We start from the raw sequence: 13,948 nt of genomic DNA, 5'->3' as shown, positions 1-13,948 counted from the left end.
AGAATGGAGAGGAAACTGTAGCGACTGCACCCTGGCAGTGAAAAGCCAAATTCAGGTGTTCTAAACCCACAGACCGAGTGCCGCAAGGAATGAGCCAGGGTTGTCTGACGGCTGCGGAACCAGCACAGCCCAGAGCCTCCAATTGTCTTTGAAAAGAACAGACTACAGTCCCATCCTTCGACCTGGTCGTGAGCCAGGGCACCGTGCCCTCCCCTCCCATCTTCAGGGAAGCGTTAAAGGTGAATAGCTGCTGTCTCCCCACACACCCCTCAAACCAAAAGGGAAAAGAAGCACATTCTGTAAATGTCAGAAGAGCCTCCTCATGTCTCCTCAGCTAACAGCAGCCTGTGGACAAGCTCGATGGTTTTCCTGCAAACACGAGCATCACAGAGGCGGGGGCTCATTGCAAAGGCACAGCCCGACCAGAGTCCACTGGACAGGAGAACTAGGTTCCTGCGCCCGTCCAGCTCCAGCCCCACCGGCCTGTGCGGGAAGGAGCCTCTGCCCCTGCCTGGGAGACGGGTCAGCAGCTGCCAGCAGGCTCTGCCCCAGCGCAGGGCCTCCCCGCCCCCATGCTGACCTCCTCTCGGACTCCTCAGCCATCTTCAGCGCCAGCACTTCGGCCTCCAGCACCTTCTGCTCCATAAGGCGCTTCTCTTCCTCTGTCCGGATGGCCGTGGCCTTGATGCGCTGCATCTCCTGTTCGGCCTCTGCCGCCTTCTGTGCCAGGAGCTTTGCCTCCTCCTCAGTGATTTGGGCCTTTTCGGCCAACAGGTCGGCTGTCTCCTCGGACCGCATCTGGAGAAAAGAGCGTGCTCAGCGGGAACAGGAGTCCTGTGCCTGTCATCCCGCCCCGATCAGGTCTCAGACACTCAGGTCAGCAAGGACCAAGGTCTTGGACTCCTTGGGGCCCTGCCACTGAGTGTCCCCAAGCCACACCCTTCAACTTCTCAGAAGGCCCTTCAGGGTCCCTCCATGGGGACCCACTTGAGCTGAGGCTACACTTTATGAGGGAGAAACCCAACTTAACTCTGTCCTTCTTTCTCTTTAAATAAGTGCTTCAAAAGCACGGGAGACTGTGCCCTCTGGGGACACGTCACAATGTCTAGAGACATTTTTTTTTTTTTTTTGCGATACGCAGGCCTCTCACTGTTGTGGCCTCTCCCGTTGCGGAGCACAGGCTCTGGACGCGCAGGCTCAGCGGCCATGGCTCACGGGCCCAGCCGCTCCGCGGCATGTGGGATCTTCCCGGACTGGGGCACGAACCCATGTCCCCTGCATCAGCAGGCGGGCTCTCAACCACTGCGCCACCAGGGAAGCCCTAGAGACATTTTTGATTGTCACAAATAGGGGAATCTAGTGGGCAGAGGCCAGGGACACGGCCAACCAGCCCTCAACACACAGGATGGCCCCCACCAGGGGATGACCTGGCCCCGAGGTGGGGCAGGCCAAGGCTGAGACACCCTGCGGGAAAGGTGACCCACAGTGAGTGGAGTCTGCCTGCACTTGGAGGTTGAACTCAATCTAAATCTGCTCCTGGAAACACAGGCGGAGAGGAAGACAATAATTTTAAGCCAAAATGTCAAAGTAAATGTGCCTAATTCTGGAGTTGGGGGCCTAACTCCAGAACCAGAGGGAGTCCGAGTAGCCTCCCAGGACCCAGCCCCTTGGAAATCACCAGGGCTTCGTTGGCCATCGTCGCCTCTTCCTTCATCTGCAGCAGCCTCCTCTCCAGTTCGTCCCTCGTGCGTTCAGCCTCCTCCCTCATCTGCTTCTCTCGAGCGAGGCGCTGCCTCTCCATCTAGGGGGAATGAGCGGCCGCTGGTCACAGGGCCCATGACCTGCTGTGCCACAGATCTGAGGACAGCCAGTGCCCAGGGTCTCCCCTCTGGGGACCCTTTTCTTCCCTGGACTTTAGGTACCAGTGTTGTTCTCCTCGCCCACCACCCTCCATCCTTCTAAACCAGCTCTAGAGTGGAAAGCCGTGCTTATTGAAAAATCATCTAGTTGTAAATGAACAAACAGCAGAACACGGAGCCAGTCTCCACCCGGATGTACGGGCGCATCCGTACACGCTGGGTACGGAAACAGCTACCTGGTCAACGTGCCTGAGACCCCAGTGGCTCTGCCCTGCAGCTGACAGGACACAATGCAGGCTCCTTCTCCCCAAGGGGCAGCTCCAGAGATAGACCACATGTCCCTCTCCACCACCGTGAGCCACCGTGCCACTTCTTATCCACACAGACCCCTCCCACACCTCTAATCTCATCAACAGTAGCTCCACTCTTGCCTCTGACCCTCGGAGAAGATGGAATCATCCGTGTGATGCATCAATAGCTCACACATCGTATTTCACAGCAGGAGGCGGCGGCAGCCAGGCACAGACCCCCACAGCCTCAAGCGAAAGCAACTCCTGAGCCAGGCCTGTGACAGGAGGGAGCACGGGGGGAGGAGTGAGGACGCGGCCCTGATCCTTACGGCACCAGCACTAAGCTGCTACCGCCTCCCTTGCCTTCTGGATCACTGTATTAATTGGGCCACACGCCGAGCTTAATAAGCAGAGGACAAGTGCTATTCTCTGTGATCCTAGGGCTCTAGCTGAGTTCAGAAAGCAGGAGCCAGAAGTGACCACTGCACTATTTTCTTCCTTAAATAATTAAAGCACATTTAATTACTTAATTCTTGCTTCAATCTTCTCCCAAACACAAGATTTTTAAGATTGCTGCTTTTTCTAAATAGTAAGTCATAAAAATGCATTGGGCCTCGAAGGAATAATGCAAAGACAAGCAATAAAATACAGTAAATTTTTCTCCAGTTTTCCTCTTGCAGGTCAATGAAAAGCCTGGACGATTTGTTCTCTAATTTCCATCATATTACAATTCCCATTAGGTGGATGACTAGATCCCCATTACCCTCCACTTGAAAAAAGTCTACAATTCCCTTCTGCTCTCAGCATTGCACCCTCCCTGAGACCTCCACCCCAATCATAAGGGACCTCCTGTTTGCAAAGCGGTTTCAGCTCACAAAGACCTTCAGGTACAGTGTGTCCTCTGATCTGAGACACAGAAGAGAGATACTTAGCTCCACTTGACAGATAAGAAAACCGAGATCTGGAAGGTAAGTCAATCACTAGGGTCACATACTAAGTTTCACATCTGGCTCCAAGGTCAATGTCTGTACTGCTGGGCCATGGAGCCCCTGACCTGTGGTTGCCAGATGCCAGGAACGTGCATCTGCCATCCTACAGGCAGTGCAGGTCCAGGCGTGTGTTCAAGCTGCTCTCTGCACAGCCTGGAGGCTTACACACTCCTTGCCGTGATCAGATCTCTCACTTCTAAGCTTTCCTCTGCTGATAAAGAGGTCAGAGAGGGCTCTTCTTGAAGTTGCCACTATGACCCTGTGCTGGCCCAGGAGCATTTCTTTGTCCAGCAAAATCCATTCCACTGCCCCCCACCCCACCCCAAAGCATCCCAAAGAGTACATCTGTGGCCTGCCATCTCAGAGAGCAAAGAGACGGAGCCGAGAGCACAGAGACGGAGCCGAGAGCACAATGGATCACACTGGGCATTTCATTCTAAACCTCAGGGCCGGGAGCCAGCTTCGTCGGAGGACCCAAATTAGAGAGCTGCACACAGACTAATTATTACCCCTCCAAGCCTGCAAGTCCTAAGGGCAGCCGATTGCAGCTGCTGCTACTCTGTCTAGTAGTTCATCCAAAGCCATGATTGATATTTCTCAGCAGCGGGGCTCAGATTAGCTGTGCGGATTGCGGTGAGTCAAAAAGGTCTAAGAGTAGAAAACAATGATGCAGATCGTCCAGGCTGCTGATAATGTGCTCCTGGCACCTCTCGCTGTGGGCGATGTGCCGCCTGGGCTGACCTGCAATGGGGAAGAGCGGCCGGAGTCTAATTCCAGCAGTGGGCGCAGAGATGCCGCCCTGCATTCCATCACCATCTAATTAGAAAAGGAGAAGGCTGGGCACAGGAGACAGGCAGGCAGAAAGAATGAAAGTTTAGCTGCATGGACGATGGATGGATGGATGGGTGGATAGGTGGGTGGATACATGTGGGCTTGGCTATCTCTGCCCACAACGTGCATTAATCACACTTCACTCAATTCACTGGAGAAATAACTAGGGATGTGTCTTTGAGATATGCTGTTAGAGTTTATTCCTCATTTCCAGAGCTGACGTCCCACCATCATTTATTCATCAGCCAAAAAGACCCAACAGGAATAAAATAAGAGTAGGCAGATCCGTGCTCAAAGGACTCCTGTGAGCCCATGACCACTCCTTACCTCCCGGCCAAGACCACCACCAGGAGACAACGGCAGTTCACCTGCTCACCTGCTTTCTGGCCTTCTCCTCCCTGGCCTGAGCTTTCATCTGCTGAACTTCCAAAGAATCGGCCTTCCTCCTCCTCATAAACAGGTCGTGGTTCCCGATACACAGCTGGAGAATCTGTGCAATGAAAGCAGGAGAAATGTTATACCCACACGTTGACTCCACTGAGACAGCACAGCAGCTACAGCATCTTGGTCCAAGGGCTCTTGTGGGGAACCTGAGAGAAGGTATGGAGGGAAACACCAACGTCCTCCCTGTGGCCTCCAGGCCTCAGCTCTGGAGACAATCACAGTGAAGAGAGGAAGGGGTGCCATTTAGCTTGTCTTCTGATGCCCCTCACTGTGCGGAGTCAGGGCGTGGCTCCGCAGACCAGGGAAGATGACGGCAAAGCTTGTTCAACAGGCAGGGCTGGGACGACAAGTAATTCGTGGGAAAAAAGTAAGTTGGATTCCCCCACCTCCACCACATGCAAAACTCGACTCCAGAGGAATTAATGCCTTAAGCGCAAAGATCAAGCCCTGGAAATTCTTAGAAGAGAACATAGAAGAATATCTTGATGGTCACAGGATAAGGAAAGATATCAAGCAAGACACAAAAATCGCAAACAGTTAAGGAAAAGATGTATACGTTTATCTACATTAAAAATTGTTAAGACATAAAAAGCAAGAGGAAAAATAAGACACAAAGTGGAAGAAGAGATAACCAATAAAGAAAACAAACAACCCAAAAGAAAAACAGCCAAAAGACAAGAAACAAGTTTGACAAAAGAGACAATGAGACTGGCCAATAAATATACAAAAAGATATTCAACCTCATTAGTAAAGATGCAAATTAATATGACACCGAGATACCATTTTAAATGCACAAGATTGGCAAAAATTTTTAAAGGCTAATAACACAATTGCTGAGGATATAGGATATAAGGCAAAAGGAAGCCTCACCCAGGGCTGTTGGATCTGTACATTAATTCACCTTCTTTGGAAAACAACGTGACATAACCTTGAATTTGAACATATACCACATGCAGGGCTATGTGAAGACACTCTCTAGACTCCAGGGAAGCAATTGCCCATGCGCACCAGTGGGCAGATACAAGATGCAGAAAGCACTTAATTGTCCATTAACAGGAGAACAGAGAAAAAAAAAAAAAAAAAAATATATATATATATATATATATATTAACAGTATAATGGAATACTATACAGAAGTGAAATGAAAGGACCATATCTTTGAGCATCAACGTAGATAAATCTCAAAAATTAATGTGTAAAAAAGGCATGTGACAGAAGAACACAGTTGATAGCACATATATAAATTTCAAAAACATACATAACTTGCCGTATACGAACTAAAGTTCTGATGAAAAGCAGGGGGATATTAAGCACACAGCTGAGAATGGTGGTCACCTTTGGGGAGAGGGGGGACAGTAGGGTGCTAATGCAGGGGCGGTTCCACAGTGTTGGGAGTGTGCTATTTCTTAAAGCTTGGTGGTGGGTAGGTAGCTGTTTATTTCTGTTGTTCTTTATACCCCATGTATACATTATACATATTCTTTCATATGTATGAAGTACTTCAATAAAAATAACTTTTAGAAATTCCTCATCACAAAATGTAGGTTTGACTCTAGGTTAAGCTAAAGAGAAATCTTTCAAGGCTGATCAGAGAAGCACGTACCAAGTGAGTTATCATTCTACACCTCACAACATGTCACTCTGATACTGGTTCAAAAATGGCTTTCAATTTCACAGAAAAACTACAGTCTGTAACAAAAACCAGGATCTCAACTTACCAGCTTATTAACACGAAGCTTTGAGGAGTTAAATTTGAAGACGTCAATTTTCTTATCCAATGGCTTAATAGTAAACTGAAAGGAAAAAGCAGAAAACAGTTTCATTCTGATAGCCTAGAACATTGCCACCAACTGGGAAACTCCACAAAAGCAGCAACCCCCCTAGCAAAGATCCAGCACAAGGCCATGCCTTGTCCTGGCTTCATGGTGCCCAGGAAGTTCAGGATCCTGGAAGCTGGGTTCTCGGCACCATCTTGGGCTTGGAAATCTGAAATACAAACCCTTGACAGGCCCAACTTTGAGGCCAACACTGGGAGGGCCGCCGCAGAGGTGGCCCTACCTACAGGAGGCTCACCACCTGGCTGGAACTAGACCAACAAGAGTCAACTACTCAAGAGATTACATCACGTGTTAGTGCCTCATTGGGTGGCACAAGTCACAAATCCTCTGGGTAGGATGGACATAAGCTGGTCTTAGACAAAGAATATGACAGAGAAGCTAAAAGGTAGGATGGAGGGGCATTCTGGACAGGGCAAGCAATAGAAATAAGGCAAAGGTGGGGAAATGAGCAGTGCTAGCGTGTGTGTGTGTGTGTGTGTGTGTGTGTGTGTGTCATTATTAACTCTTTGATGACTAAGATAAAACCATGGGTTTAGACTGGGAGGAAGGCAGGAGTGGGGGCTGGTGAGGTGGGCTGGGGATGGGCAGTCAGAAGGGCTTAGATTTGATGTGACAGCATACAGGGCATCACCCCAGATTTCCAAACATGGGGATGGTTTGATGAAAACTGTTAATAGAAAGAATACGGTTAAAGAGTGACAAAGAATGGACTGCAGTAGAAAAGGAAAATACTACAAAAATCAAAGGGGAGAGAAAGAGGAATGCTATGGATGGGCGGGTGGGAGGGTGGGTAGCTTAGTAGGAGAACCCAGGGTCAGACTACCAGGCAGGGTCGAATATAAAGAAAAAACGGCAACTGTTGCTCTCACTCATTCCTGATGAGACCGGACAGATCCTAGATTTCAAAGATGCACTTTATTTCTTTTTTTAATTTTTTTATTTTTAACATCTTTATTGGAGTATAATTGCTTTACAATGGTGTATTAGTTTCTGCTGTATAACAAAGTGAATCAGCTATACATATACATATATCCCCATATCTCCTCCCTCTTGCGTCTCCCTCCCACCCCTCTAGGTGGTCACAAAGCACCGAGCTGATCTCCCTGTGCTATGCGGCTGCTTCCCACTAGCCATCTATTTTACGTTTGGTAGTGTATATGTGTCCATGCCACTCTCTCACTTCGTCCCAGCTTACCCTTCCCCCTCCCCGTGTCCTCAAGTCCATTCTTTACGTCTGCATCTTTATTCCTGTCCTGCCCCTAGGTTCTTCAGAACCTTTTTTTTTTTCTTTTTTAGATTCCATATATATGTGTTAGCATACGGTATTTGTTTTTCTCTTTCTGACTTACTTCACTCTGTATGACAGACTCTAGGTCCATCCACCACACTACAAATAACTCAATTTCGTTTCTTTTTATGGCTGAGTAATATTCCATTGTATATATGTGCCACATCTTCTTTATCCATTCATCTGTCGATGGACACTTAGGTTGCTTCCATGTCCTGGCTATTGTAAATACAGCTGCAATGAACATTGTGGCACATGACTCTTTTTGAATGATGGTTTTCTCTGGGTATATGCCCAGTAGTGGGATTGCTGGGTCGTATGGTAGTTCTATTTTTAGTTTTTTAAGGACCCTCCATACTGTTCTTCATAGTGGCTGTATCAATTTACATTCCCACCAACAGTGCAAGAGGGTTCCCTTTTCTCCACGCCCTCTCCAGCATTTATTGTTTGTAGACTTTTTGATGATGGCCATTCTAACTGGTGTGAGGTAATACCTCATTGTAGTTTTGATTTGCATTTCTCTAATGACTAGTGATGTTGAGCATCCTTTCATGTGTTTGTTGGCAATCTGTATATCTTCTTTGGAGAAATGTCTATTTAGGTCTTCTGCCCATTTTTGGATTGGGTTGTTTGTTTTTTTGATATTGAGCTGCTTGTAAATTTTGGAGATTAATCCGTTGTCAGTTGCTTCATTTGCAAATATTTTCTCCCATTCTGAGGGTTGTCTTTTCGTCTTATGTTTTCCTTTGCTGTGCAAAAGCTTTTAAGTTTCATTAGGTCCCATTTGTTTATTTTTGTTTTTATTTCCATTTCTCTAGGATGTGGGTCAAAAAGGATCTTGCTGTGATTTATGTCATAGACAAAGATGCACTTTAAACATGAATATCCACTCCCAAGAAAGACTTGCTAAGCAGATGAAGTCGTTTAGGAAGATCTATTCTTGGGTATTTCTTTCACATGCTATGTTGTCCAACAAGGGGTTAGCACACAGAGGACAGAAAAATGGTCCTTTGTTTCGCTTTTGGTCAAGTGAACTTAGAAGCAGTATTGCTCTTGTGTAGGCTGCTATTTATGAATTTCGTGAGCTTATTTTTGGCCCTGCTATCAAAGCCCAGAGCTGTCAGTGGGAAACCTCAAGGAGTGGGGAAACCACAGGCTCTGTGCCACGCCGGGGCATGCACACAGAATCAATGGCTCACTTAAAATAAACCAGCACTTCTGTTGTGACAGCATGGTTGTTGTATATAATGACCAAGACTACTTCTCATCATGTCAACTCAGCTTGGGGCCCTTGCACTGTGCGAGTTACTGACCTGACAGAACTCGGGGGCGCCTTGCCCCGGGAGAGGGAATATTATTTTACTGTGTCGAGCCATCGCACTAGGGGAGACTTCACTGCTTGGCTTCCGTAAAGGATGAGTGTTTTGGGAGCCTTTAGCACGCGAAGTTGTGGATGTGCAGTAAATAGACTTTATGAAATTAGGAGATGAAAAACTACCAGCACACCTACTGCTTTAAGTCACGTAGAACTTTCAGTTTAAGTGCTTTAAAAAAGAAATACCTAAATGCTCATCTCCTGGGCTACTTACAAAAATCTGAGAAGCCAAAATGTTTTGAATTAAGAAGCTCAATCTGTCTCATCAAGCACGGCCGAGTGGATCTCAACCACATACTGGCAACCAGGGGCCTGGTGCTCCTTTCCTCGAGTTGCTACACGAGGAAAGAGAAAGCAGGAAAACTGCATGGGGTGGGGGCTCTGCAGGCAGCCACGTGGGCCGTCTCTGTTACTCACTCCACGCCCGGGCCTGCCTTCCTCAGCCTGGTGCAGAGTCTCAGGGCCCATCCTCTGTGCTTCTCTGGAAACTCGGGGGATGTGGCTTCTGCTATTCCTCTCACCAGACACAGGTCACCTGATCCCTCTGCATCTCCGCTTCCTGAGGTGACACAGAGCAACCAGAACACAGCCCCTACTCTCACAGCAGTGTTCTTGTGAAGACTGAATCAGAGCCAGGGCAAAGCTGCTGGCAGGTGGAAAAGCACCATATCGTCACCACCTCTGTCACCCGCCGCTCACACTGAGGTTATGTATCACGGCAGTTGAGTCACTACTTGACTATAACTTCCCTGAGGGCTGAGACCGCATTCTCTACATCTTTGCTTCTCCCACAAAACCTAACACAAAGGAGATGCTCAAAAACTCTCTTAAACTTAACAATGAATGTGGCTACCAAAGGGGAAAGGGTGGGGGAGGGGATAAATTGGGAGATTGGAACTGACATATCCACACTACTATATATAAAATAGATAACTAGTAAGAACCTACTGTATAGCACAGGAAACTCTACTCAATACTCTGTAATGACCTATATGGGAAAAGAATCTAAAAAAGAGTGGATATATGTATATGTTTAACTGATTCACTTTGCTGTACAGCAGAAACTAACACAACATTGTAAAGCAACTATACTCCAATAAAAATTAATTTAAAAAATTAACAAAGAATGAATAAATATAGGATTACAGCATTAGGGAAAAGTCACAATCCTATATAGTAATATTTGAATTCTAAGTTAGAGTGCTCATTTGAGTTATTCAAACTTAATTTTTCTTTAATTCTTGTAAGCAAGTTGGCCTGATATCCTTTATATCACTGCTGATATGTATACATTATGTATACTATATATATATATAAAAAATACATATACATTCATATACATGTTATGGAGAGGTGTGTGTGTGTGTATACCCATATCTCTGCACCACATGAATCAAGCACTGGACACAGAGAGAGGGTTTAATATACACCGCATTTAAAATATAAAGAGAGGGGCTTCCCTGGTGGCGCAGTTGTTAAGAATCTGCCTGCCAATACAGGGGACATGGGTTTGATCCCTGGTCTGGGAAGATCCCACATGCCGCAGAGCAACTAAGCCCGTGTGCCACAGCTACTGAGCCTGCACTCTGGAGTCAGCAAGCCACAACTACGGAGCCCACGTGCCACAACTACTGAAGCCCGTGTGCCTAGAGCCCGTGCTCCGCAACAGGAGAAGCCACCACAATGAGAAGCCTGCGCACCGCAACGAACAGTAGCCCCCTCTCGCCGCAACTAGAGAAAGCCCACGCACAGCAACTAAGACCCACACGGCCAAAAATAAAAATAAATAAATTTATTTAAAAATAAAAAAACAAAGAGAATTCTCACCAGAAACAGAAAGCCAAGTAATAAGAAAGGGTTACTTTCTGGTTTGTTTACTGTTCTCCGGGTTTTAGTACTGACAGTTGAGCTTCCCAGCCTCTCATTAGTCAGCAGAGGGGTTTAGTGATGCTGTTTGAAAATAGGATGCCAGTACTGTTCTGTAAATACTATAAAGATCAACAAGCAAAAACCCAAAGCCTGGGAATTAAAGGATCTTGCTGCTAACAAGGAGCGGTCTGGCTGGGGCTGCTCCAGAAGGAGGAGAGATGGGGAAAAACCTGCTGGGCCGCCAGGGCATCTACAGTGCAGACAGGTCCTACCTCCTTGTCGCTGTACGAGATGTTTCGGATTTCGTTCCACGGGAAGGAGATCTTGGGGGTCAGCCTGTTCTCAGGGTCATAAATGTGAAGCCCCAAAGCATCCACTCCGAGCAGCAGCTCTGTGCCCTTTTTATTCTGTAGATTTGACAAAGAACAGCTACCATCACCTCCAGCTGAGGCTCAAGGTTTTATTCAACTTCCCAAAGAACCTGGCATAGACTGTTACATGTGACAAGTTTCAACAGGTCCCAACAGAAGTCACTGTTGTCCTAGAACCCAGGGGGCCTCCAGCTTCCTGAACTGGGGCAGGTGGAGGCAAAATGATACCATTCTTGTGACTCATGTGCCCCACGGAAGGATCACTGGGGGCTCCTGTCACTGGCTCGATGGCTAAAGTAGAGGTAATCGAAACACTGTTACCGCTAATTAAATAACTGGCTTATCATAGATGTAGAATAAAAACTTGTAGGATTAAACACTCTTATGTTAAAAGAAAAGGTTATTGTACTACCAGAAAGAAAACTCTAAGTGCTGGGATCAGATGGCCTTATTTTACATTAAAATGTAGTTTCAATGTGATTAAGCAAGTATAAAGTGTTAACTGTAGAATCCAGGCTGTGGGTATACATAGGTATGCACTGTAAAAGTCCTCCAACTTTCCTACATGTTGGAAATTTTTTACTACAAAATATCGGAAAAATATATCGAAATGAATTATATATAAATTGTACCCCAATAAAGCTGTGTAAAACTTTAATTGATAGACTGTACACAGGCTGTACCTCTGATGGCAGTCCGGCCAGCAGCCAGGGCACCCATAGGGCAAGCGCCCTGGGCCCCCATATCACTGACCAGTGTGCACCTGGAGGCCACCTCTTCGGGCTGCAGGCCCATCCCCCTGTGCTGCAGTCTGGTCCTCGAACGGCAGTGGGGGGAATCTCCCCACACCTGACCCCTTGCTGACAACAAGGAAATGGACCCAAGACTCCAGGGCAGGAAAAAAGGTCTGCAAACTGAGAAGGTGCCGGGACTGTGATGAGAAGTACAAGGCTAACAGCAGGCGTCAGGAGGAGGAGTGAGCATTCTGAGATACATCTTTTACTCGAGCTAACACCTGAAGTCAGATGTGATCACCAAACCAGGAGGGAGAGTCGTCTGCTCATCTGCAGGGCTCTTAAAACCACTGTGTTAACACAAGTGAGGCTTTGTGCTTTAAAAATCTATAGTACGTTTTGGAAAACAAGACGTTTCATTATGTTTCTAGCTTAAGTTTTTTAAAAAAATGGATTGCATCCTCTGTCTCCTATCATGAGGCTCCAACTGTTCTAGAGAATAAACAGAGAAGTGGGGACTCAAGCAGCCCCTTTTAAATTGTTTTAAGCACACATCTTCCTTAGGTGAGGGTGAAATTTCAGGAACTTTAACACAAGGACACTAAAATATCCATTAGCCTCATCTATCACGCAATACAAGACACACACGCACAAAATAGTATAATTTAGTCTGACTGCTGTAGAAATATTCCCTCATAAGAAGCTGGTTTTGAAGGGTTATAAAATACTAGTTTTCTAGAATGTAGGTGGTGGGGCAAGAGGAGTCATATGGACAAAACCACAGAAATGTGTCAAATGAGTCTTGACCTTAAAGAAACCAAACAATTAGCAAATACAAATTAATAAAACTTTAGAAAACAACCTTTGGCGTTATTAGGGAAAATCTTTTAGGCATTTGTATACTATACAAAAATGACATAATTTGTCAGCGTGCCTTATTTTATGCAAATGATCCATTAAAAATACGTATTTAGAAAACAAAGTAGAAAGCTATCCCTAGGATATTTTACATGTGTTTCAATTTACCTAAATTTAATACAAAATTTATGGAAACCCTGAAAAGGAAAGCAAGCCTTAACTATAATGATGGCTGTTTTACTGTCTACTCATCTACAGTTTGGAACCGGGAATGAAATACTTCAGCAAATCGCATGAACTCCTTTGGGAGGAGCTGCGACCAGCAGCAGAGCCTCAGGAGAAAGATGCTTGAAAGGCCGGACAGGGGCTGAAAACAAACGCTTCTCCGGTGCAGGAGCAGCGGGTTCCCAGAGGACAGCGGACTGTTAATGGTCTGCATAGAAAATCAATTAGCCTGCCAGGGAGAGTCCCCACCCAAACAAATCAGTAATCTGTAAAAGCAGCTTTACTCTCCTTGTGTCCTGGGGGAAGAAAGTATTTACAGGTGTTCCCTGTGGACCCGGATCTCACAGAGCCAGAGATAATCAAATGTTACACCAGAGCATTCAGACAGGTTTCTGCCCAGACAGGACCAGGCCCTCCCGGGCTCCACCGATACTTAATCACCTAGGATCTAATTTAAGTCCCAATATAGAAAATGAGGCTCTTAGACCCTCCCCTTCCTCTTCCCCTGAACTGTTGAATACCGCCCTGGGATGGGGAGGGACCCATTTTAACAGTCTGCCCTCATTCAGCCTCCACCCACACACAGGGAACTCGCAGAGGCTTCTACACACCCGGATTGTAAAGTAGTTCACACCGTACATCTCCAGGTCCTGAGCTATCTTCAAATATTCCATTTCAGCTTCGTCCCTGCGAGGAGAATGAAAGACACCGTCACTGGCACGGAAATGAGAAATCTGGAGGGCGGCGCACACCGAGCTGAGCTTCGAAACTGTGGGAAGACGCGAGCCAGGCAGCTACCAGCCAAGCTCTGCCCGATCCCAAGTCTGTTAACCACACCACACAGAGGTGAAGCAGAATTTCCCATCCCCATGAAAACAAGAGAATAGATTCATTAGTGTCTCTTGGCTTCAATTTCACGCTTTACCCTTGGTAAACAGTGACATCCGGCTTGAGTGATTCAAGAAAAGCACATAGTA

The 13,948-nt window shown here is 46.7% G+C and overlaps 1 protein-coding gene across 5 annotated transcripts in view; it reads right to left on the bottom strand.

The window, feature by feature from the left end:
- NF2 (NF2, moesin-ezrin-radixin like (MERLIN) tumor suppressor) overlaps positions 1 to 13,948 on the bottom strand; it is a 78,247-nt gene that overhangs the window by 17,719 nt on the left and 46,580 nt on the right. For all 5 annotated transcript variants that reach the window (XM_022550749.3, XM_022550748.3, XM_022550747.3 and 2 more), the window contains exons 7-12: positions 13,583 to 13,658; positions 11,056 to 11,190; positions 6,132 to 6,206; positions 4,346 to 4,459; positions 1,679 to 1,801; positions 581 to 798 (exon numbers count right to left, since the gene is read on the bottom strand). In XM_022550749.3, coding sequence (XP_022406457.1) covers positions 581 to 798; positions 1,679 to 1,801; positions 4,346 to 4,459; positions 6,132 to 6,206; positions 11,056 to 11,190; positions 13,583 to 13,658 — 741 coding nt within the window. The remainder of the gene's footprint in view (positions 1 to 580; positions 799 to 1,678; positions 1,802 to 4,345; positions 4,460 to 6,131; positions 6,207 to 11,055; positions 11,191 to 13,582; positions 13,659 to 13,948) is intronic.

The sequence above is a fragment of the Delphinapterus leucas genome, chromosome 14 (assembly GCF_059928025.1).
Source record: "Delphinapterus leucas isolate spDelLeu-1000000601 "Yukka" chromosome 14, BTC_Dleu_Yukka2, whole genome shotgun sequence".
In the NCBI taxonomy this organism is placed as follows: Eukaryota; Metazoa; Chordata; class Mammalia; order Artiodactyla; family Monodontidae; genus Delphinapterus; species Delphinapterus leucas.
This window is presented reverse-complemented; position numbering and strand designations above follow the sequence as displayed.